The following is a 22,632-nucleotide window of genomic DNA, read 5'->3' on the forward strand; positions in this document are numbered from 1 at the left end:
AAACTACAACGAGCAATGAGGTGTCACCTCACACCTCTCAGAATGGCCACCATCAAAAAGTGTACAAATAATAATTGTTGGAGAGGGTGTGGAGAAAAGGGAACCCTCCTACACTGTTGGTGGGAATGTAAATTGGTGAAGCCACTATGGAGAAGAGTATGGCTCTTCCTTTAAAAACTAAAAATAGACTTATCGTATGATCCAACAATCCCACTTTGGGGCATATGTCCAGAGAAAACTCTAATTCAAAAACAAACATGCACCCAAATGTTCATAGCAGCACTATTTACAATAGCCAAGACATGGAAGCAACCTAAATGCCCATCAACAGATGACTGGATAAAGAAGTTGTGGGATAAATATATATATATAGATAGATAGATATATTCCTCAGCCATAAAAAAGAAATGAAATAACATCATTTGCAGGAACATGGGTGGACCTAGAGATTATCATACTAAGTCAAGTAGGTCAGACAGAGAAAGACAAATATATGACATCACTTATATGTGGAATCTTTAAAAAAATCATACAAATGAACTTATTCACAAAGCAGAAATAGTCTCACAAACACAGAAACAAACTGTGCTTACCAAAGGGGAAAAGGGTAAGGAGGAGGGATAAATTAGGAGTTTGGGATTAAAAGATGAACACTACTATATATATAAAATAGATAACCAACAAGGTCCTACTGTATAGCACAGGGAACTATACTGAATATTTTATAATTACTTATAATGGAAAAGAATCTGAAAAATAATAGATTTATATATATGTATAACTGAATCATTTTACTGTACACTTGAAGTATTATAAGTCAACTATACTAACACTGACTCATGAGGATGATAAGGCAGTGAGGAGTGAGGAGATAATGCATTGGAAGGACTCATAGGGTTTCCCATGTGATGAATGGAGTCATATTTGCCCAAAGTGAAAGGTGATTTTTGATTGATTTTGCTCTATTTTATTATGTGTGTTCCCAAGTGTTAGGATTACAAACACTTTCATACTGTTTACAATGTGAACACCAGAATGTGAATATCTGGAATTACTTGGCCACAGAACTGTTGAATTGCCAATAGGAAAAAAAAAAAAAAGTAAGTCTATAACAGGCAAGCAAAGAAGGTTTCCAAGTGGTAGTGATAGGTCTAAACTACATCTGTGCAGCTTTTTCTCCACTGAGTTTTGCTGTAGTTATTTCAGAAGTTGGGTTTTATCACAACGCAGCTGGGAAGAGAGGCAGAGGAATCCCAAATATGAACTAATTGTTCCCCATTCAATAAGGTTTAGTCTTATTTCTTAATGTCTATGGGATGCAGTTTCTAAGGCTGAGGATTTTGCAGAAAGTCCGGCCAAGGGCATTCTTCACTTCATTATTTCTCAGGCTGTAGATGATGGGGTTCAACATGGGAGTCACAACAGTGTAGGATAGTGACAGCACCTTCTTGCTCTCAGGAGAATTATTGGACTTGGGACGGAAGTAGGTGAGGCTTAGAGATACATAGAAAAGGGAGACAACAAGGAGGTGGGAGGAGCAGGTAGAGAAGGCTTTGTGCTTCCCTTTAGCTGAAGGAATCTTGAGGATGGCAGCAGCGATGCGAGTGTAGGAACATAGGATCAGCAAGCAGGGTAGCATGACGACTAGAATGGTCCCAATGATGGCATAGACCTCAAAGAGTGCTGTGTCTGCACAGACCAGCCGGAGCACAGGTGGGCTGTCACAGAAGAAGTGGTTCACCTCGTTGGTGCCACAGAATGGAAAGCTGAAGAGCCACGTGGTCTGCACAGTAGCTACAGGAACGCCTGGAAACCAGGAGGCAGCAGCCAGTTTGGCACACGTCCTTGTGCTCATGATGACTGGGTAGTGTAAGGGATTGCAGATGGCTACATAGCGGTCATACGCCATGGTGGCCAGAAGGAAGCATTCAGAAACCCCGAAGAAGAAGAAGAAATACATCTGAGTGGCACAGCCAAGAAAGGAGATGGTCGTGTCCTGGGCAATCAGGGTTGCCAGCATCTTAGGCACAGCAACTAAGTTGAAGCAAATCTCCAGGAAGGACAAGTTCCTGAGGAAGAAGTACATGGGGCTGTGCAGCATGGGGTCAGCCCAGGTGACCAGAAGGATGAGGCCATTTCCCATCAGGGTGACCAGGTAGATGATTAAAAATACCAGGAAGAGTAATGACTGTATTTCAGTAGGTAAGGAAGAGAAACTCATCAGGGTAAACTCGCTAACTCTCGTCCAGTTGCCTCCAGCCATAGAAACAGGAGTGAAACCCCAGCTGTGGTCATGGAGAGATTCTCGATGGCAAGTGTAGGATTTTAGGTTTGTTATTCAGATATCTTCTTGTCAGTGTCAGTGAAAGAGACAAGATCTATAATCACTCAATTCATATCATCAGAAGTCAAATACAAAAAAAAGAAAAAAGTTCAAAGTCATTTGAGATCAAATATGATTGTTTAAAAAGGAGATTTTTTCTTCAAAAATTTTAAATATGGTATTTATTTTGGGGAAAAGTGAAAGGATATAAGCTTTCAAACGTTGTAGGCCCAAATGATAAGTGAATTTCACAGTATGTATCAGAGGCTCTTTGAACTAGCAATTCCATATCTACAGTTTTAGATTAAGATTACATGCAAATTTTATCTACCAGAATGGTCCCCTCAGTTTATTTACCATAGAGTAATTGAAACAATACACAATAAAGGACAATCTAAATATATAAAAATAGATTGGTGAAATCAATTGTGTTACGTCTACATTACGGAATGCTAGGAAGTAATTTAAAAGTATAAGATACCAAACAACATGAGAAAATACTCAGTAAGTTTTGCTAAATTGATAAAGTAGGCTAAAAAATAGTATGTTTAATGTAAGACATTTATTTTAATGAAAATGTATATGTGTAAATATATGTGTTACGTAATACATATAGAAAGCCTTCAGTGCTATTTCTTTGTTAATATGTTAGTGGTGCAATTCCAGGTGTTTTATATTTCTTCTCTGCATTTTATACTTTCCACATTATCCACAGTGAAAATGTATTATTTTTTATTTGAAGAACAAATACTTGAATATTATTAAGAATAAAAAATTTGTAACACAAAACAATCCATAAACAGAAGGTAAAGGTAAATGACAAACGGGGGAAAATATTTGCAGTAACACCAACAAATGATGAAAAGTGTTTGTCTACCTGATATATAAGAGCCACAGAAATCAGTTTTAAAAAGACACAAACTCCTCAGAGGAAAAATAGAAGACACAAAGATTTATTTCACCAAGGAGTGCCAAGGGCCAGTAAGCATAGGACAGTTACTCTATTTTGCTAGTAATAAAATTAAAAATGAACATAGAAATTGAATTTCTTCATCAAATTTGAAATACTGAAAAGTATAACATTCAGTGTGAGTAAGAAGTGGTGTTATAAATAATATCTTATTTTGTTTCAGGCTCTGTAAGTTTCTTCTAGAATAATTTGTTTGAAAATCAGTTTCACACAAATGGTGTGAGGATCCGGTAATATTAATACACTTTGATTCAAAAACTTATCTGAAAGAAGAAATGGAGGCAATGATTTTACGTGTCTGTTCAGTGCCAACCATTATACTGATAACTTGAAAATGATCATTAATAGATTGATGAATGAATGGTTCAATTATAATGCATGAATGTGAGGAAAATCGTGTAATCATTTAAATAATTTTGAAGAACGTTTAATGCTGTATGCAATAATTACAATATAATATGAAATGAAAAGATTAAACGCCAACACTGCTCACATAGGATAAATTTTTAATTTTGTTAATATATTCTTGTATTAAAAGGCTAATCACCAAAATTCAAAAGTGATCTATTTCACCAGTGGGGAATAAAAGGGGGGGTTATTTTCTTATTTTCATTTTCCTGGATTTCTAAATTTTCTGCAGTGAGCTACATTGGTTAGATGATAGCAATGACAATGTTAAAAGTGAAAATGCTGCTGACCATAATGATGACGAAACTACAATATTTACTAAGTACATAACAGACTTAGACTTTGTGCTTTACATTCATTCTCATTTTCTTCTCACTACAACTCTGTGATTTAAATGCCACCCTTGTCCTCCCCGTATTAGAGAGAAAGAGAAATTTAAAGCAGATATATAATCTCATAGTTAAAAAAGTTTGTAATTACTTGGAAATGACAACAGCCGACACTTAAAACCATAATCCGAAAAATGTATAATAAAAACAACATGGAGGTTTTTAACAAAGCATGTAAAATGAACACAACCTAAACATGTGTCATCTGTGGTCCCCACATCCACCTCTACTTCCCCTGCTTCAGGGTGCAGCTTCTTACCATTTATGGAGCAAATCAGTTCCTTTTGTCTCCAGGCCTCTGCATGTGACAGCACTTCTGCCTCCACGCACGCCTCCCCCTCCACCTGGCTGACTTCTTCCTTCTGATCCTCAAAACTCAGCTCTGCCTGTTGTGCACTGCTTCCTGACAGGATTGGTCATCTTCTCTCTTTCCCCACATCCTTTACAGAGAGTTTAACGATTCAGAATCATAATTACCTACTTACATCCCAGTCTGTAACCTCCTTCAGAACATGAACTGTCTTGGCATCTTTATAGGAGGAAGCCCAGGGTCCATCCAGATAAGCTACTAATATGTGTTTTGGATTAACTGGGTGAACAAGTGAATTTGACAGAGTTCATTCTTCCTGGAGTTTTCATCTGTTTAGAGTTCTTACTTTTCTCAATGACTACTCTTCCTTTAGTCAGAACTTCACTTTTAGAGAAGCTCCCTCTCAGGACAAAATGTAGGGTTTGGTACTGGTGGAAAAGAATTGGGAAGGAGGGCGGAGGCGAGATAAAAGGGCCTGTTGGGTTTCTCAGAGAACCTCTGGAAGTACTGGGGAAGAAGAGATGGCAGCCTGACTTGAGGGTGGGAGACACTGCAGAACACGGTGTCCAATGGCCGGCCCAGGCTCCCTGCCAGTCCCTCCAGAGCTCCTGTAGGAATACTCCTCTGCTGGTCATTTGACTGACTGTCCAGGAGCAGGACTACGCTCTTCTAGACCTTCTGTACCCACAGAATTGTCCTAAAGAAGTGGTTTACTCCGATGTTCTCTGCCTCATAAATATTCCTCTAGGCAAGTCTTCTCTGAGTTAATTAAAGGAAAGTTGAGACTTGGAGAAGGTGTATATCCTGTCAAAGCTGCAGGGACTGGATTTTTCTGACCCAGAAAGCTTTAGAGTCAGAATTGGCAAAAACAAAAACAAAAACAAACCGAAAAAAAAAAAACCTGGGTAATCTCAATCTTCTTGTAGTCTCAGATCTGACTTAATTTATGACATAGATAAGGGAAACTGAGGCTCTGGGAAGAGAGAAACCAATGAGATTTTCCCAGTGTGGACAGAAGAATAGAATTAGGTGTCCCACCAAACCCTCCCAAACCTTGTCCAGTTGAGCAATTGAACCTAGAGAGGGACCCCTGGTTGATGCGACCCTAGATTGGAACCTTACCCCGTGCCCAGGAGGGAGATGTGCCTTGTTCAGCTCTGCCTGGTGGCTGTGCTTCACGCACGCCCTGGAGTGTCTGAAGAACTCTGGCTCTGTTGTCAGCAGACCCAGAAGAGGAACCAGGGAGGTCTTACTCCCTGCCCTGGATGAGCCATTAGTGGCTGGACCTGAAGCCAGGTCACTGCTGCCTCCTCTGTGTCAGGCGTGAGTGAGCACACTAGAGGGCTGGCCAAGCTCCCCGTCCTGACTGAGGAGATTTCTTCCCAGCTGTGCCTTTTGTCCTCAGGGCCAGGTGAAGGGCTGGCACCTCTATTTTCCCCCAGGTGTTTCTGGGCTCACCTTAGCTCTTCTTCCTTCCCTCCCTCAAGGCTATCTGACCTTTCCTGACTCCACTGTCCTTTGGGACCCTAAGGGATGTCAGAGGCCAATAGGATGAAGTTCAAGAAAGGAAAACCATACTCTAGGAATGCTGTACTGTGTAGAGAAAAGCACAAAATTTTTGGATTCTGAGTGACCTAAATTTAATCCCAGCACTGAATCACTCTGATTTGTGATTCTTAGCAATTTTAAGTTTATTTAAAAAATCAAAGTGAAGACCATTATATACATATCACACAACATAGACTGCATATATTTTATAAAAAGAAAATTTCAAATATATAAATAAAATTATTTATTAGGAAATTTCTCTAAGGATATATTAAACATTGATAATAGTTGCCCCTGCGCAAGGAAATGGGGTAACAGAGGTCAGTACTGAAAGGCAAATCTCCTTTTTTTTTTTAAAAATTGAAGTATAGTCAGTTGACAAGGTTGTGTCCATTTCTGGTGTACCATATAATGTTTCAGTCATACATATACATATATGTATTCGTTTTCATATTCTTGTTCATTGTAGGTTACTACAAGATATTGAATATAGTTCCCTGCTATAGAAAAGAAACTTGTGTTTATCCGGGAAATCTACTTTTGATTGTATATAATTTTATACTGACTGAATTTTTACTTTACATTTAAAATTTTGAAATAGTTTTAGATGTAGAAGAGTCAAAGAATTCTTTTTACACTCCACGCATGTTTCCCTAATTATAACATCTCACGTGACCATGGTTCATCTGTCAGAACTAAGACATTAACATTGGTACAATACTGCTAACTAAACTGCTGGTCTTATTTAAATTAGATCACTTCTCCCATAAATGTCTGGTTTCTGTACCAGGATTGATTTGAGAACACTATGTTGCATTTAGTTATCATATACCCTCACACTTTTTCCAATCTGTGATGTTTTCTCGGTGTTCCCTTGTTTTTATGAGCTTGGCACTTCTGAAGAGTAACACTGGTCAGGGATTTTGCACAATGTCGCTCAGTTAAGGTTTGTCTGTTGTTTTTCACGATGAGACTGTTTTTGGACAGGTCGGGGCTCTGCCACAGGGTGAGGCGCTCCTCTCACCGCAACACACCAGGGTGTGCGTGAGATGAACATGGCTCATCGCCATCCCCTTTTCACGGTCTGCTCCTAAGACGTTAAGGGACTGTGTCCAACCCACGTGCAAGGGAGGGGAGCTAATCACCACCTGCAGGAGGAAGGAGGCTGCCTGAACTTTTAATTTAATTTAATTTTTTGAGGGAGGAGGTATTAGGTTTATTCGCTTATTTACTTTTAGAGGAGGTACTGGGGATTAAACCGAGAACCTCCTGTATGCTAAGCATGGCTCTGTCTCCCCCGTCTGAATTTTTATCACGTGCAAATTTTGGATTTTTTAATGAAAATGATTTGAAAGATATATAAAACAAAAATTTTATTCTGGTTTCCTCCACTGATTCCTAATCTCATGACCTGGAGAGAATCATTCCAAGTCTTATTTTCTCCCACATAAAATGCCCAATACCTGTTGTAAGCAGGAAAGGAGATAAAGTATAGAAAACATGCCATGCCCCGGCAAATGTCAGAAATGGTAAGGCTCCTCCAGGATGCTATTTGACCTGAGACTTGAAGGTTGTGATCACGGAGGGGAAGGGGGCATTCCCGTTGACTCTATGATGACCAGCATCACTACTGTTACTTCCATCAACGTTATTTCTGCAATTATTGACTTAGAATCTTTGTATACACTAATTTATTTGCTTTGTATATTTTTCCTCTTTCTTTTTACCTGCTTCATAAATCTACACAATCTTCTGATATCACTTCCTGAGGGAGGTCTGCTCTGATCCTGAATGCAAATTAGGACTCTCTCCTTTTACTCTTTCTCAGGGCACTCTGTTCTTTTCCTTCACAGTAATGACATCAATTTGTAATTATATATTTATTTGTGCAGTTCTTTGTTTAATGACTCTCCTCTCCATTGGACTGTAATGGCCCTAAGGGCAGAGACTCTGGCTTGCTCATCCGTGTATATCAGTACTTGGCAGTGAGTGTAGGGGGGTACTGGGAAGTGCTCAGAAGCAGTGAGAACAGCGAGGAGACTCTTGTGATTGATAATACTTTGGAGGTGAGGGCCTGGCTTGTGTCACATAATGGTGTGGAATGGAAGTGGCAGTGAAAATGGGAACTGAGCCAAGGTTTGAGAAAGAAGAATTTTGCCAAGGGAGAATGAGCAGGATTAGGAGACTGGTTGAACGCCGCTATGACAGTCTTTACTGAAGTGTAGAACTGTAGCCAGCACAGCACTGTGCATGGCACTTTTTATTCCATAGCTGTCTGTGTATCCGTCTGTCTCACTCAGAGCCAGGAGCTCCTAGAAGGCAGTGCCAGGTTCACCGTTATCCCAGATTCAGGACATGAATACTCACTGACTAAATGAAAGCATATGTCAATGAACAGTGAGGTCAAAAAGAGGAATAAGTAACAAGAAAAAGGTTTTCAGGATCTGGAGATTGTCTGGGAGCATGGTGCTAGACGCATGTTTTGACAGCTATGTAGACATGTCCTGGAGGCACCTGGAAACGGGGAGCTCACATTTCAGTGAGAGGTCAGGACTAGGCAAACCATTTGGGCATTCTGCATTCTTTTATTCATTTACTGAGTATCTGCTATATTCCAGGCACTGGACTAGACCTCAGAAATACAAACATGAATGAAAAACTGTCCTTGCTGTGTCCTCAATGCCCCTGAGAAATACAACTGCAATGTCTTCAATGCTTAGTAATGCATGCAAGATGACACATGTGCCCAAGTTCACATGAGTGAACTTGGATTTCTTTAGAGGAATCAGGAAGAGACTGATAGAAAAGAAAACACTAGAGTTTAATCTTAAATGATATGCAGATGTTAACTTGGTATGGGGAGTCTGAGATGAGAGGCAGGAACTGTAGAGGAACGAATTGAGTAAAGATATAAAGATTTGATAATCATGTCTCTGTCTTGTTGAAGACTTACTCTGTTCCAGGTAGTTTTATTTAGAGAACAAAAATAACTGTATTAGTCCTTTCAATAATCCCCCCAAAAAAGTACACTGTACATTCAGGAGGTCCTCCAAATACATAGGCTGGTCTTAAAATGTTTTCTCTTATGATCTCTTTGAAGCCTCTTGGCCTTCTATGCTACATATCAAACTTTCCTTTTCCTTCTAACTTCTTTATAGTTTGTGCCTTTGTATATTATAGAATTCATGCTATATTGACAAGAACATGACATTTTAGACCACAGGGACCTAAGCTCTGACCACTGTTGGTTGTTCCTTTGTCCTGTTCTTTACATCCTGATAATACCTGTGAGGAGTAATTGAGGCTTTATATACAAAAAAGTAACTCATATCAAACAGCAAACACATGTTAATTCCTTTCTTTAGCCTGCTCTCTGGGAAAAGAAGGGAACCTAATAATTTATATACACGGTAATGAGTAGGAAACTAGTGAGAATCTGCACACCTGATATCCTACTTCAAATCGCAAGAATACTAAAGAACAGAGAGAATCGCTAAGTTGTACCAGGGGCAGTGGTTGCCCACATGGTGTCTCGGTTGTTGCCACAGAATAATTGGCTTTAACACTTTAACATTTTGTTTTTGCATTAGATGTTCCTTTTATTTTTTAACCTTTTTTATTGAGTTATAATCATTTTACAATGTTGTGTCAAATCCCAGTGTGGAGTACAATGTTTCAGTTATACATGAACATACACATATTCATTGTCACATCTTTTTCTCTGTGAGCTACCATAAGAGCTTATATATATTTCCCTGTGCTATACAGTATAATCTTGTTTATTTATTCTACAATTTGAAATCCCAGTCTGTCCCTTTAACACTTTCAACAGTCTGTTTCATTAATATAACGTCCTCCCTACATCAACTCTATGAGGTAGGTATTATCACCATCACAGATGAGGAAACTGAGAGAGAGAAATTTATGCATTAACTTGCATGGCTGGTAAATTGGAGACACAGGATTTGAACCCAGGTTTTTTAGAGGTTAAATTGTTGAGGGGAATAAAAGACTATGGTTAGAGAAACTAGAAAGGTATGGAGCAGGGGGAAAGAAAATAGTTCAGTCCAGTCCGGGCATGGCAAGAACTGAAAGGGACAGATAATCTAGAGCTGAGCTATGAGAGGGCTTGTATGACACACTGGCAATGTTAGTTTCATTCTAAAAATGGGGGTGAATTGTTGAGACTTTAAGTATGATAATGACAGATCATCACACGTGTATTTAGAAAGAACTGTGCAGAGGGCGAGGAGGATGAATGAGAATGGGGTGTGTATGAACGTCTCAGTACAGCTGGAGGCTGGGAGACCAGTTAGGAGGCTCTATCAATAATCCCGGTGGGAGATACAAGCCAGCACCCAAGTTTCATCTCCACAGGGGTGATTCGTTGAAACCTTGGCACTAGAGGGGATTTCTGAGATGGTACCCGAGGAGGAGAGAAGAAGAGGACCAACTACTGAGTTCCCAGGACAAGTACAGTTTAAAAGGACTTAGAAAATAACACAAGGATCTACCCTTGGACATGCTGGGGGAACAGCAAGGAATCCATGACTACAGAAGGCAAGATGATAAAAAGTTTCAAGAGCAAAATTCCTCGTACACAAGCATCAGAGAAAATCTGAAGGACATTTGATTTCCTTAAGAATCTCTCTGGACCAAGAGCTGGTCAAAGCCTTGCATCACTGGACTCTGTTGTAATTCCTCCCAGTCAAGGCCCTGGTCCTTCAAGATCTCAATCTGCAGAATCACAGTCTCTGAGAGCTCGAAGGGCCCCCGAGACCCAAGAGTAAAAGCCTGGGAATCTCCGCTAAGGGGGTGAGGTCTCTCTCCCTCTCCTGCAGCTCTGCGCAGGCTGAGCTCTGCCCTCACTGGCTTCCATCCTCAGTCTCTTCCACCCCTGGGCTTGCAGACGAACCAGCCTATAATGAGCAGTCAGAGGCTGTGACCTCATTAAAAAGTTGTTAATGAGACACACTGCTGCTCAGGGAGCACAGCTGAGGGAGGCTCCCAGTGGCCTCTCGTGGGGCCTGGCGGGAGAGCTTGGGTGAGCAGGCAGGCCCAGCTCTGGGCAGAGGGCTAATGCACTCAGGCTGCAGAGCCACGCCTAATGAGCTCACGCTGGCAGCAAGCAGGCCAGCTCGGAAGCTCAAGTCCCTGCTGACCTGCAGGCTGCGGGGAGTGGGTGTCATCCGGAGAAGCAGTGATCCTCTCTGAGCTCTCAGCTCTGCTTACTGCCTCCTCTGCGGATCCAATTTTGATGGAGGACTCCAAATTGTGAGGTTACAAGATGGTTTTCCTTGCACTGAATTTTGGTCTTATGATCTCTTAATTGCCCAGTTACACAGGTCTTTTGAATGGCGTCTTTTTAGCCTGTGTCCTCTTGCCACATCATACCACTCCCCAAGTAATGTTTACAAACTACAGATTTGATGGTTTCTTCATGCTAAAAACCCTTCAGTTAATCTATACAGTTCACAAAATAGTGTTCAAACCCCTTGGCCTAGAAGGCCTTTCTAGATTTGACACGTTCCTACCTCCCCACCCTTATTCCCTCCAGTTTTCCTTCCATATCATACTTTTTATTTTTCTCACCATCAGCATCAACATCACCACCACTGCCACCAGCATCAGTATAATGCTTACGTTTTCTATAGAAGTTGCCATGGGCCCAGCCTTGTTCCTTAGTGACTTACATATATTCACTCATTTAATCCTCTCCACCAAGATGTGAAATAGGTGTTATGATTATCTTCACTTTACAGAAGAGGAAATATAGGCACAGAGTTGCTAAATAACTTTCTCAGTGTCACAGAGCTATCAAGGGACAGAAGCAGGACAAAGCCCAGGCTTTTTAGCTTCAGAGTTCATGCTCTGACCCAGGTGTAGGCAAATGACCATCTACAGGACAAATTCAACCTTCCACCCATCTCTGTATAATTCATGTGTTCAGAATGGTTTTTACATTTTTTTCAGTGCTTAAAAAAAGCAAAAGAAGAGTAATATTCCTTGACATATGAAAATCATATGAAATTCAGATTCCACTATCTGGAAATAAAGTTCTGTTGGCACATGGCCATGCTCATTCACTTAAACGTCGTGGCTACTTTCATGCTGCAACAGCAAAGCTGAACACTTGTATGAAGTTCATACATTAGTGGTACTTTCATCTGCTGCTTGGGGCATTAAAATTCATCGTGATGCCCAAGGACAAAATTGTAATCATGTGAGGTGATGTATGCTTCCTAAGCTTACTGTGGTAATCATATTGTTATACATACATGTGTCAGCTCATTATGCTATACACCTTAAACTGGTACAATGTTATATCAGTTATATCTCAGTAAAACTGAAAAAAAGTTTTCAGGAGCCAGAGCAGGTGAACATAGGAGAGAAATTGTCACAATTTAAGCAGTGAGTATTTGTGTAGCTGTTGTCAAGTTATAAGAGTATGTTCATGGCCCTGTCTACTGTGTAGAGTGAATTACTCTTGCAAAAAATAAATATTAACAAGCTTTTAAAAAAGCATAGTGAAGCAGTTATTACTTAACAGCATCTTGAGTGCCTTGTGCATCTCTGTACTGCAACATTTTATTTACTTATTTTGTTGCCAGTGCATATCCATCAAGTCAAAATGAGAAAAAAAATTGACATCAAATATCACATTTTAAAGAACAGTGGAGTGTAGAATATTCTGATATCAAATTAGATGGTAAATCATTGTTTATAATGCAATGCTATTCACGCTATGCCAAAATTATATATTATATGTAGACATCACTAGACTAAATCCTCATTCCTATATTTCCAACTCACAGGAAGCAACAGTCAGAGAAATCTGAAAATTGAATGGAATATCTCATTACAGCAGAATGTCTTTCCCATCTAACCTTCAATAGAAAATGATTCATCTTCAGAGGGCAGGGCATAGCTCAGTGGTAGAGCACATGCTTAGCATGCATGAGGTCCTGGGTTCAATCCCCAGTACCTCCATTAAAAAGAAAAAAAACAACTAATTACCACCCCCCAAAAAATAAAATGATCTTATGCCATAAATGACATGCTAAAAACAAATTTCAGGAGGACAATCTATTGGAATGTATAAACATATTCCAAAAAATGAATATGCTATATAAAAATTATATAACTGTGGGTGATAACAGTATTTGACAACACGTAATTGTACAAAAAGACGTTTTTGAAGATGCAAGATGTAAAATCTCCTTGTAGATTAGCCTTGACATGTAAACACTTGCAACTGATTTTGAATCTCAATTAAATGAAATATTATTCCCCTAAAAAGGAATTCCATTCTTCTCATTAGTAGACCTGTATTATAAAAAATTATATTGTAAATTTCACCAATAAAATTATGAAAACTTTTCTCTTTGTTATATAATTATCTATAAAATTTCCTTGATTTTGCGTCTTGGCCTACAAAGCTTATTTATTATCTGTTGCTGACTCCTAGCACATACCTGGTATTATGGTATGAATATGGCCATTTGGCCTCTTCATTTTGGAAACACTGCTTATTTTTCTTAGAATCCCTCTCCACACTCAGTTCAAAACCTCCGTCCCTATTTTATCTTCCACTCTTGTTCTTTACTACTTCTAATCCTTTGGCTGCACTCTTACTCAGGATCCTAATCATATGTTTATATTTCTGTCTCACTAATGGACTGCAAAGACAGTCATGTTCAATATCTAATTTAGTGGCTTAACCATTTCTTCTAGTACCTGTTGTGGTGGGTTAAAGACAGCAGCACTGGACTTATATTCATGTTCCTTGCATTATTTTCTTGTATACTAATGCCTACTCAGGTCCCCCCATTGTATTCTTTTACTCAGAAAAGTAAATATTCTTTTACTCTGATTCTGAGTTATTTACTTAATTAATTGACTATTCATTGCATGGTACTTAAAAAACATAGAGAATTGAGATTCAAGCCACCTGAATTTTGTTCTAAATATGTATGATCAAATATCTTTGAACGCCACTTCCCTTACCTATGAAATGAAGGATTCAGATGAGATAAGTTGCTAATAGCAAATGCCTATATATGTACCTACAGCATGCTAGTGCTGTCATAAACACATTATATGCAATATCAACTCTTAAAAACAAATCCATAAAATAGATACTATTATTACACGCATCATTTTACAGATGAGGAAAGAGACAAAAAGAGTTTAATTCACTTTCCAGTGGTCACCAGCTAGTAAATGGCAGAGTGGAATACGAACCCAGGTAAGTCCCTTTATGTTATGTAACACTCCGTTACTTCAGGAGTCTATAGTTTTTTCTTTTGTAATTTCTATTGCTGATTAAATTATAAACCTCTGAATGCAGTGATTGTATTTTATGGTCTTTGGTATTTTCACATCAACAAACAAAAGTTTTGAAATTAAAAGGCATTAAGCAAAACATGACAGAGTTGTTAATAAGACATAGTGGAGTAGCTAGGATCCATTGTAAGCCTTAAAGAAATCAGCACCATGATGGAAATTATGTTAGTGAAAACCTGAAATCACTTCAACAAACCTTAAAAACCTGAAAAAAAGAACTGAGAGGGAGAACTGGAAACTCAGATCTTCCTAGCTGGGGAAAACATCCTGAAAGCAGTTGATTAAGGATATTGGGATTATAAAGAATAGCCACGGGGACTAGTGATTTACTTTCCTTTATCCATGCTAAGTACCAACCAATTCAAGAGCAGTCACTGCCTCAGAGACGTACAAACTGAAGTGAATGAATGAGGAAACTTGTACAGCAGAGCGATTAGAGCTTTCCCCCTCTACTGAATGGAGTCACACTTGTCCAAAACAAGATGAAGTGCCAAGATAACTTTGCATCCCCAAGTTCACATTACAAGCAGTTTACTCTGTTGGTGATGTATTTCACATTGGTGCACATTGCAAAGTAAAGATCTGGAATGTATTGGCCACAGAAATGTAAAAATATCAACTGAACCAATAAGAAAAAGAATGTGAGTGTATAAAAAGCTAGCAGAGGAATGCAGCAGGTGGTAACGAGAGGTCTAACCCAGCTCTGCGCTGTTTTCTCTCCACTGGGCTTTACAACAGCTATTTCAGCAACTAGGTTTTGAAGCCAGGGGAGAGGGGAACAGAAGCAGAGAAGAATCTCAAGTATGAACAGATTGTTCCTCATTCAATAAACTTTAGTTGTGCCTCAAAATAGCTGTAGAATTTCTGTAGTTTCTGCCCCCTAAAACCTTGTGGAAGGTCCGGCTGAGGGCATTCTTCACTTCATAATTTCTCAGGCTGTAGATGATGGGGTTCAACATGGGAGTCACAACGGTGTAGGATAGTGACAGCACCTTCTTGCTCTCAGGAGAATTATTGGACTTGGGACGGAAGTAGGTGAGGCTTGAAGATACATAGAAAAGGGAGACAACAAGGAGGTGGGAGGAGCAGGTAGAGAAGGCTTTGTGCTTCCCTTTAGCTGAAGGAATCTTGAGGATGGCAGCAGCGATGCGAGTGTAGGAACATAGGATCAGCAAGCAGGGTAGCATGACGACTAGAATGGTCCCAACGATGGCATAGACCTCAAAGAGTGCTGTGTCTGCACAGACCAGCCTGAGCACAGGTGGGCTGTCACAGAAGAAGTGGTTCACCTCGTTGGTGCCACAGAATGGAAAGCTGAAGAGCCACGTGGTCTGCACAGTAGCTACAGGAACGCCTGGAAACCAGGAGGCAGCAGCCAGTTTGGCACATGTCCTTGTGCTCATGATGACTGGGTAGTGTAAGGGATTGCAGATGGCTACATAGCGGTCATATGCCATGGTGGCCAGAAGGAAGCATTCAGAAACCCCGAAGAAGAAGAAGAAATACATCTGAGTGGCACAGCCAAGAAAGGAGATGATCGTGTCCTGGGCAATCAGTGTCCCCAGCATCTTGGGCACAATGACTAGGTTGAAGCCAATCTCCAAGAAGGACAAGTTCCTGAGGAAGAAGTACATGGGGCTGTGCAGCATGGGGTCAGCCCAGGTGACCAGAAGGATGAGGCCGTTTCCCATCAGGGTGACCAGGTAGATGATTAAAAATACCAGGAAGAGTAATGACTGTATTTCAGTAGGTAAGGAAGAGAAACTCATCAGGGTAAACTCGCTAACTCTCGTCCAGTTGCCTCCAGCCATAGAAACAGGAATGAAACCCCAGCTGCGGTCATGGAGAGAGATTCTCAATAGAAAGAGTCAGATTCTGGATTTGTTTTTCAGATTCATTCTGAGTGTCAGGGAAAGAGACGAAATCAGGATCTCAGTTGCAAAGGAAACGGCTTCCTGTTGTCTAAGAATAAAGACACAAGGAAGAGTCGCCAGAGCCCAAGCTCTGAATGGGCAACGGCTCATCCTTCCTTACTCTTATTCTTTATCATCCATTTTCCACTTTGTGATCATATTTGCTAAAACAAATTGGATCATATCCACACACACCCATCTTCTGCTGCATAATTAATACCTTTGTTGTGGGGTTAAATGAGATAGGTCCTGAGGCAATAAAGTGGAGTCAGATGGAAAACAGTAGATAATTTCCATTTAATCCTGTTATATATTCCCCTTTGTGAAAGATTCATGGTGTTCATCTTCTCCATCTACTGCCAAAAATAGTACTTACTTTTTTGTATGCAAGTAGGGACTGCAGTCCTAATACAATTTGAGAGGGTACATAATGGAAAAAGTCAATTGTTTTATCATGCTTCATTTTGAAGTGAGTTGAAGTAGGAAAAAAGTGGCAAGGGGATGGATAGGAGGATGTGTACAGAATGTAGTAGTTTTAATTCACCTTTCCCCCTCAATGTCAGAACTGCAGAGTACTTCAGATCCTACAATACTTGTTCCTTCTTGTCTGACCTGTTTATGAGGTAACAACCTTAGGAGCTTTATTTTTCAGTCCAGCAAAGCTATAATTAAAAATTGGTGGTCAGGACCCAACGTATTCACTGGCTTTCAAAATTAAGATCTAAGAGGTAGATCTTAGATCTACAACTAAGCAGATAGTGAGTGTGCCTCAGGAGATTCCAAATACTTCTCTTTCAAGAGTGGACAAATGGAAAAAAAAAAAGAAATGAATTACCACAAGAGTTCTATGAAAAATATGAGAAACATTAGAGTGAATATTCAAAGGAAAACAATTATGAATAAACAATTAACATGTGTTATATTAAAGACAGAATCTTAAGTAATAAGGAAAAATTTAATATTTATTCCACTTCTATTGAGGCACTGGCGATGTGACGGTTGATTCCTCCGTGAAGCTTAAAATTTAATGGGGGAGATATTTAAATAATCAATCCTATTAAAATCACAATGAAGATCTTGATACAGTAAATACACAGTAGCTTGGTGGAGGGAATGTATAAGGGGTAGGGACACCTAATGATGCCACCTAAGATGTGCAGAACATGTAGGGTGCACATTATTATGAAAATATTATAAAATTGAAATTACATTACAAAACATAAAGTATAGGAAAAAATTTAAATTACTGAGCTAACTCTTTTTGAACTGAGCATTCCTTAACACACACACACATACACAAGAATAGAAATACACACATACCGATATGTTTTGATCTTTGTGTTATTTATTTTTTTTAATTTTGAGGGTAGGGAAAATCTTTAAGCATTCAGACAGGAAACAAATATAACTAAAGAAGCAAAACCACACGTTACAATCAAAAGAACTTCCAGGCTGCCTACAAAAAACCACAAGAATTTTATCTTACACCACTCAAAAAACTAATTCTAAATGGATTAAAGACTTAAATATAAAACCTGAAACTATAAAACTTCTAGAAGAAAATGTAGGGGAAAAGCTTCTTCACATTGGTCTTGGCAGTGATTTTTTTGGATATGATACTGAAAGCACAAGCCAAAAAAACTAAAAATAAACAAGTGGACTCCATTAAACTGAAAAGCTTCTGCACAGCAAAGGAAACAATCAACAAAATGAAAAGGCAACCTACCAAATGGGAAAATATGTTTGCAAACTGTATATCTGATAAAGGGTTAATATCCAAACTATATGAGAAATTCATATAACTCAGTAGGAAAATAATAATAAAAGTAAAAATGAAAAAAGAATCTGATTGAAAAATGAACAGAAGGCCTTAATAGACATTTTTCTAAAGATGGCATACAAATGGCCAACAGATACACACAAAGGTGCTCAACGTCACTAGTCAACAGGGAAATGCACATCAAAACTCCAGTGAGATCTCGCCTTAAAGAAATGGCTATCATCAAAAAGACAAAGATTATATAAAATAGATAAACAGGTTTATACTGTATAGTACAGGTATATTCGATATCTTGTAGTAACCTATACTGAAAAAGAATATATGTATGTATATGGATGACTGAAACATTATTCTGTACCAGAAGCTGATGCAACATTGTAAACTGACTATACTTCAAAAACAAAAACAAAAATATTGCTTTATAGTTAACAGGAAAGAAAAAAATCACATACAACTTGAAATTCTAAAAAAAGATAAGCGATAACAAGTGTTGGGGAAGATGTGGAGAAAGGAGAACTTTCGTGCACAGTTGAGGGGAATATAAATTGGTATAGCCATTATGGAAAAATAGTGTGGAGGTTCCTCAAAAATTTAAAATAAAATTACTATATGATCCAGTAATTCCACTTCTGGGTATATATACAGAGAGAATGAAGTCACTATCTCAGAGATATCTGCACTCCCCATGTTCATGGCAGCATTATTCACAATAGCTAAGATATGGAAACAACTTAAGTGTCTACAGATGAATGGATAAAGAAAATTGGGGAGATATATATATGTATGTATATATGTATTATTCAGCCATATTATTATTATTTAGCCATTAAAAAGAAAGAAATCTTGCCATTTTTGACAGACAAAATTAATTGAGCTTGAGGATCTCATGCTAAATGAAATAAGTCAAAGAACAAACAAATACTGTATTATCTCACTTATATATGGACTCTAAGAAAGCTGAACTCAAAGAAACAGAGAGTAGAATGATGACTGCCAGGGACTGGGGGCTAGGGGAAAGGGGGAAATGTTGGTCAAGATCTACGAACTTCCAGTAATAGGATGAGTAAGTTCTGGGGCTCTAATATACAGCAGTGGTGACTATAATTAAACATATTGTATTATATACTTGCTAGTTGCTAAAAGAGAGTAGATCTTAAGTGTTCTCCATATATGCACACACAAAAGGTAGTTATGTGAGGTGATGGATGTGTTAACTAACTTTTTTTGTGGCAATTATTTTGCAACGTATATGTGTATCAAATCATCACATTGTACACCTCAAACTTACACAATATTAAATGTCAGTTATATCTCAATAAAGTTGGGAGAAAAAACTCATATGCCCAATAGACTTCTGCTGATAACACATATGAAAAAACACAGTAGACTGAGGCTTAAAAAATTTGAGGGGAGAATTAAGACTTTTATTATTATCACATAAAAAAATAATGAAAATAAATTAACTTGGTTTTCAAATCAACTTAGAAAAGAAAACAGATACAGCAAGGAAAAAATACAACTAAAAGCAAAAATAAATTTTAAAATTATAAAATTGATAACTATATTTAAAAGTCAGTCCTTTGAAAACTTAAAAAGTGGAGATAAATAGTCGCAGAATCTAATAAAGAAATGTCTGAAGAAAACAATAATATGCAATTTTAGGAATAAGAAATGGAAAATATCCTTGGAAACAATGAAATTTTTAAAATTATAAGAATACTATAATAATAATAAATGTGTGCTACTTAAAACAAACTGATAGTTTTCTAGTAATGTGTGAGGTTCATCTTGATTTTAAAAGATAAAATATGATGGATGAACCTGGAAGACATTCTGCTAAATGAAATAAGCCAGACACAGAAGGACAAATGCTGCATGATTCCACTTATACAAGGTACATAAAATAGTCAAACTCAGAAATGGGGAGCAGTATGGTGATATCAAGGGGCTAGGGGGGAGTCGGGGGGTGGGAGGGAGAAACAAGGACTTGCTGTTTGAAGGGTACAAAGTTTCAGTTTTGCATGGTGAATAACTTTTAGAAATCTGCTGCACAACATTGTGCCTGCAGTTAACAAGCTGTATTGTGTACTTAAACATTCGTTAAGGATTCTCACGCTAAGCGGTCTTACACAACAAAAAAATTGATTAAAAAAAAGACATTGGAGAAAGAAACCAAAAATTATGCAAAGAATATAATCATACATTTAAAATTATAATAGCTATAAAATATGGGGAAATGTTCAAAGTAACCAGAAAATGAATGCAAATTAAAAATAAGATTTTTTTAAAATTGTAGTCCTCAGTTATGATAAAAGTTAAGGGAAATAAACAGGATAGGTCAAATGATAAGTTGATTTCACAATATATATCAAAGACACTTTGAACTAGCAGCACTGTATTTACAATTTTTACATTGTTTGGATGCAAACTGCATTTTACTTGAATGCTTTTCTCAGTCTTATTTAAGATAATGTAGTTGTAAACAAATGAACAAAAGAACAAAAATAGCAAATTGTTTAAATAAATTGTATTATAGTTCCACTATGGAATTCTGTGCCATAATTTAGAATTATGCTAGAAAAGAACATTTAATAGCACGGTGAGATATTCAACATATTTATCTAAGTGGATGGAGTATGTTACAAAATAGTATGTTCAATGCCAAGATCTTCATTTTAAAATATGAAATTATATCCATACATGGAAAACTACAATTGTATTATTTAAATGTTAAAATCTCAGTGCTGTGATTATAAGTGTTTTAAGCTTTTCCTGTGTTTCACCTGTTCTACATTATTCACCTTGATGTATTCTCTGTATTCAGATAAACAAACATTCTATTAAGAATAAAATAATTATGCAAATCAAAACAGCTTATAAAATTTTAAATATAAATGATAAACTTGGAATAATTTTGTAGTAATTCAACAAATAATAAAAAATGTTTGCCTCATTGACTTGTAAAGAGGGCCCATGAATCATTAAGAACAAGCATTGTATCTCTCCCCGACCCAAAAAAACAGAGGGCACCAAGATTCAATTTATCAAAAGTACCATAAAGGAATATACATATAAAATTACTCAATTTTCCTAGCAGTAAAAAAAGAAGTAAAAATCAGACAAATAAATAAATAACACAAAAATTCAATTTTGTGTATCAAACTTAGAAAGGCAAAAATAATCAAAATGTTCAGTGCTAATATGGGGGTGGTATGATAGATAATATCTTTGATTTGGGCTGTAAATTAGTATTTTTTTTTCTGAAAAGCAATTTAGAAAATTTGTATGAAGTCTCTTAAAGTGTTCATATACTTTGTTTCAAGAACTTCCTCAGGATTTCTAGTCTAAGCCAGTAGAGCCATAGACAGTGATTTCACATATAAATATGTTGTGTTGTATTTAAAGATAAATAGTCTCAGGACTGCAATCAACCAACCACTCGTCCATAACTGATGAGGTCGATCATGGCACGGGCACCTCAGAAAATATCATGTAATTATGTTCAGTCAGTTTTGAAGAACATTTATTGCTATTGAATAATACTCACAAAGAAATATTATATTAAAAAAACTCAAGAATATATAGGTGTACATATAAGATTCCAAATTTATAAATATCTGCGTAGGGGGAAAAAAGACAGGGAATGTACAAAATTTTAGCGATGATCACCTTTAAGTGGTGGGGAAATTTCATTTTCTGGTTTTCCAAACAGCCTACAGTGAGCTACGTTTGTTATACAGCAGCAATGAAGGCAGTAATGATGAAAATGAAAATGATGACTGCATGTTGGTAGTGTTTGCTGAATACATAATAAAATTATGCTATGTATTTTACTTTTATTTTTTTCATACTCTTCTCACAACAACAGTCTGATTTTGATGCTACTATTATAATCCTCCCCGTATTTTTGCTAATGGCAAACTGAAGTTTGGAGAGCTTAAGTTATTTAATAGTTAAGGAATTTAATAAATTGTCTGCATAGCAGGATGATGCAGACCTGCACTTAGAACCACGATGAGAAAAAATACAATAAAAGCGCCACTTGGGTTTTGAACACAGAAAATATTTTAGGTATCAACTTTTGTCCCTCATCATTAGTTTCTTACTACTTAGTGAATGAATTGCTTCCCTTCATGATTCTATACAGAGGTTGGCAAACTTCTATAAGAGGCCAGATATAAAATATTTTAGGCTTTGCGGACCACATGAGCTCTGTTGCAACTACTCAACATCCAAACAAATACCCACATGCAAAATGCCGAATCTATAGTGTTAATATAGGTATACGAACAATTAGGTATATAAATATATACAATAAACAAATGAGCATGTCTGCATTGCAATTAATTTTACTGACAGACATCAAAATTTGAATTTCATACAATTTTCAAGTGCCATAAACTATTCTTCTTCTTTTGACTTTTTAAACCATTTTTTAAATGTAAAAGTCATTTTTAGCCCATGAGCCATAAAAACCAAGAGGCTGGCTGTATTTCACCCATGCGTGGTAGTCTGCCAATCCCTGCTCTATATCTTTGCACATAACATCACCTTTGGTTGCACATGCCTCCTCCTCTTTCCGTGTAATTTCTTCCTTCTCATTTTCAAAGTTCAGATATGTTTTTCCTGAACTACTTCCAGATAG

General features: G+C 37.7%; 2 protein-coding genes across 2 annotated transcripts; both read right to left on the bottom strand.

Annotated features, from left to right (window-relative positions):
• Positions 1-1,309: 1,309 nt before the first annotated feature.
• On the bottom strand, positions 1,310-2,426 carry LOC116155250 (olfactory receptor 10A2). The gene has a single exon (XM_031459371.2). The coding sequence runs from the start codon at positions 2,261-2,263 to the stop codon at positions 1,310-1,312; it is 954 nt and encodes a 317-aa protein (XP_031315231.1). The 5' UTR covers positions 2,264-2,426.
• A 12,519-nt stretch (positions 2,427-14,945) lies between these two features.
• Positions 14,946-16,142, bottom strand: LOC105096181 (olfactory receptor 10A5). The gene has a single exon (XM_031459372.2). It carries the CDS (start codon positions 16,103-16,105, stop codon positions 15,128-15,130), a length of 978 nt encoding a protein of 325 aa, XP_031315232.1. The 5' UTR covers positions 16,106-16,142; the 3' UTR covers positions 14,946-15,127.
• Between the last annotated feature and the right edge of the window lie 6,490 nt (positions 16,143-22,632).

The sequence above is a fragment of the Camelus dromedarius genome, chromosome 12 (assembly GCF_036321535.1).
Source record: "Camelus dromedarius isolate mCamDro1 chromosome 12, mCamDro1.pat, whole genome shotgun sequence".
Lineage (NCBI taxonomy): Eukaryota > Metazoa > Chordata > Mammalia > Artiodactyla > Camelidae > Camelus > Camelus dromedarius.

What these genes read in the sequence shown, in the direction of transcription:
- LOC116155250 (XM_031459371.2), bottom strand. Translation starts at nt 2,263, where the DNA reads ATGGCTGGAGGCAACTGGACGAGAGTTAGCGAGTTTACCCTGATGAGT.
- LOC105096181 (XM_031459372.2), bottom strand. Translation starts at nt 16,105, where the DNA reads ATGGCTGGAGGCAACTGGACGAGAGTTAGCGAGTTTACCCTGATGAGT.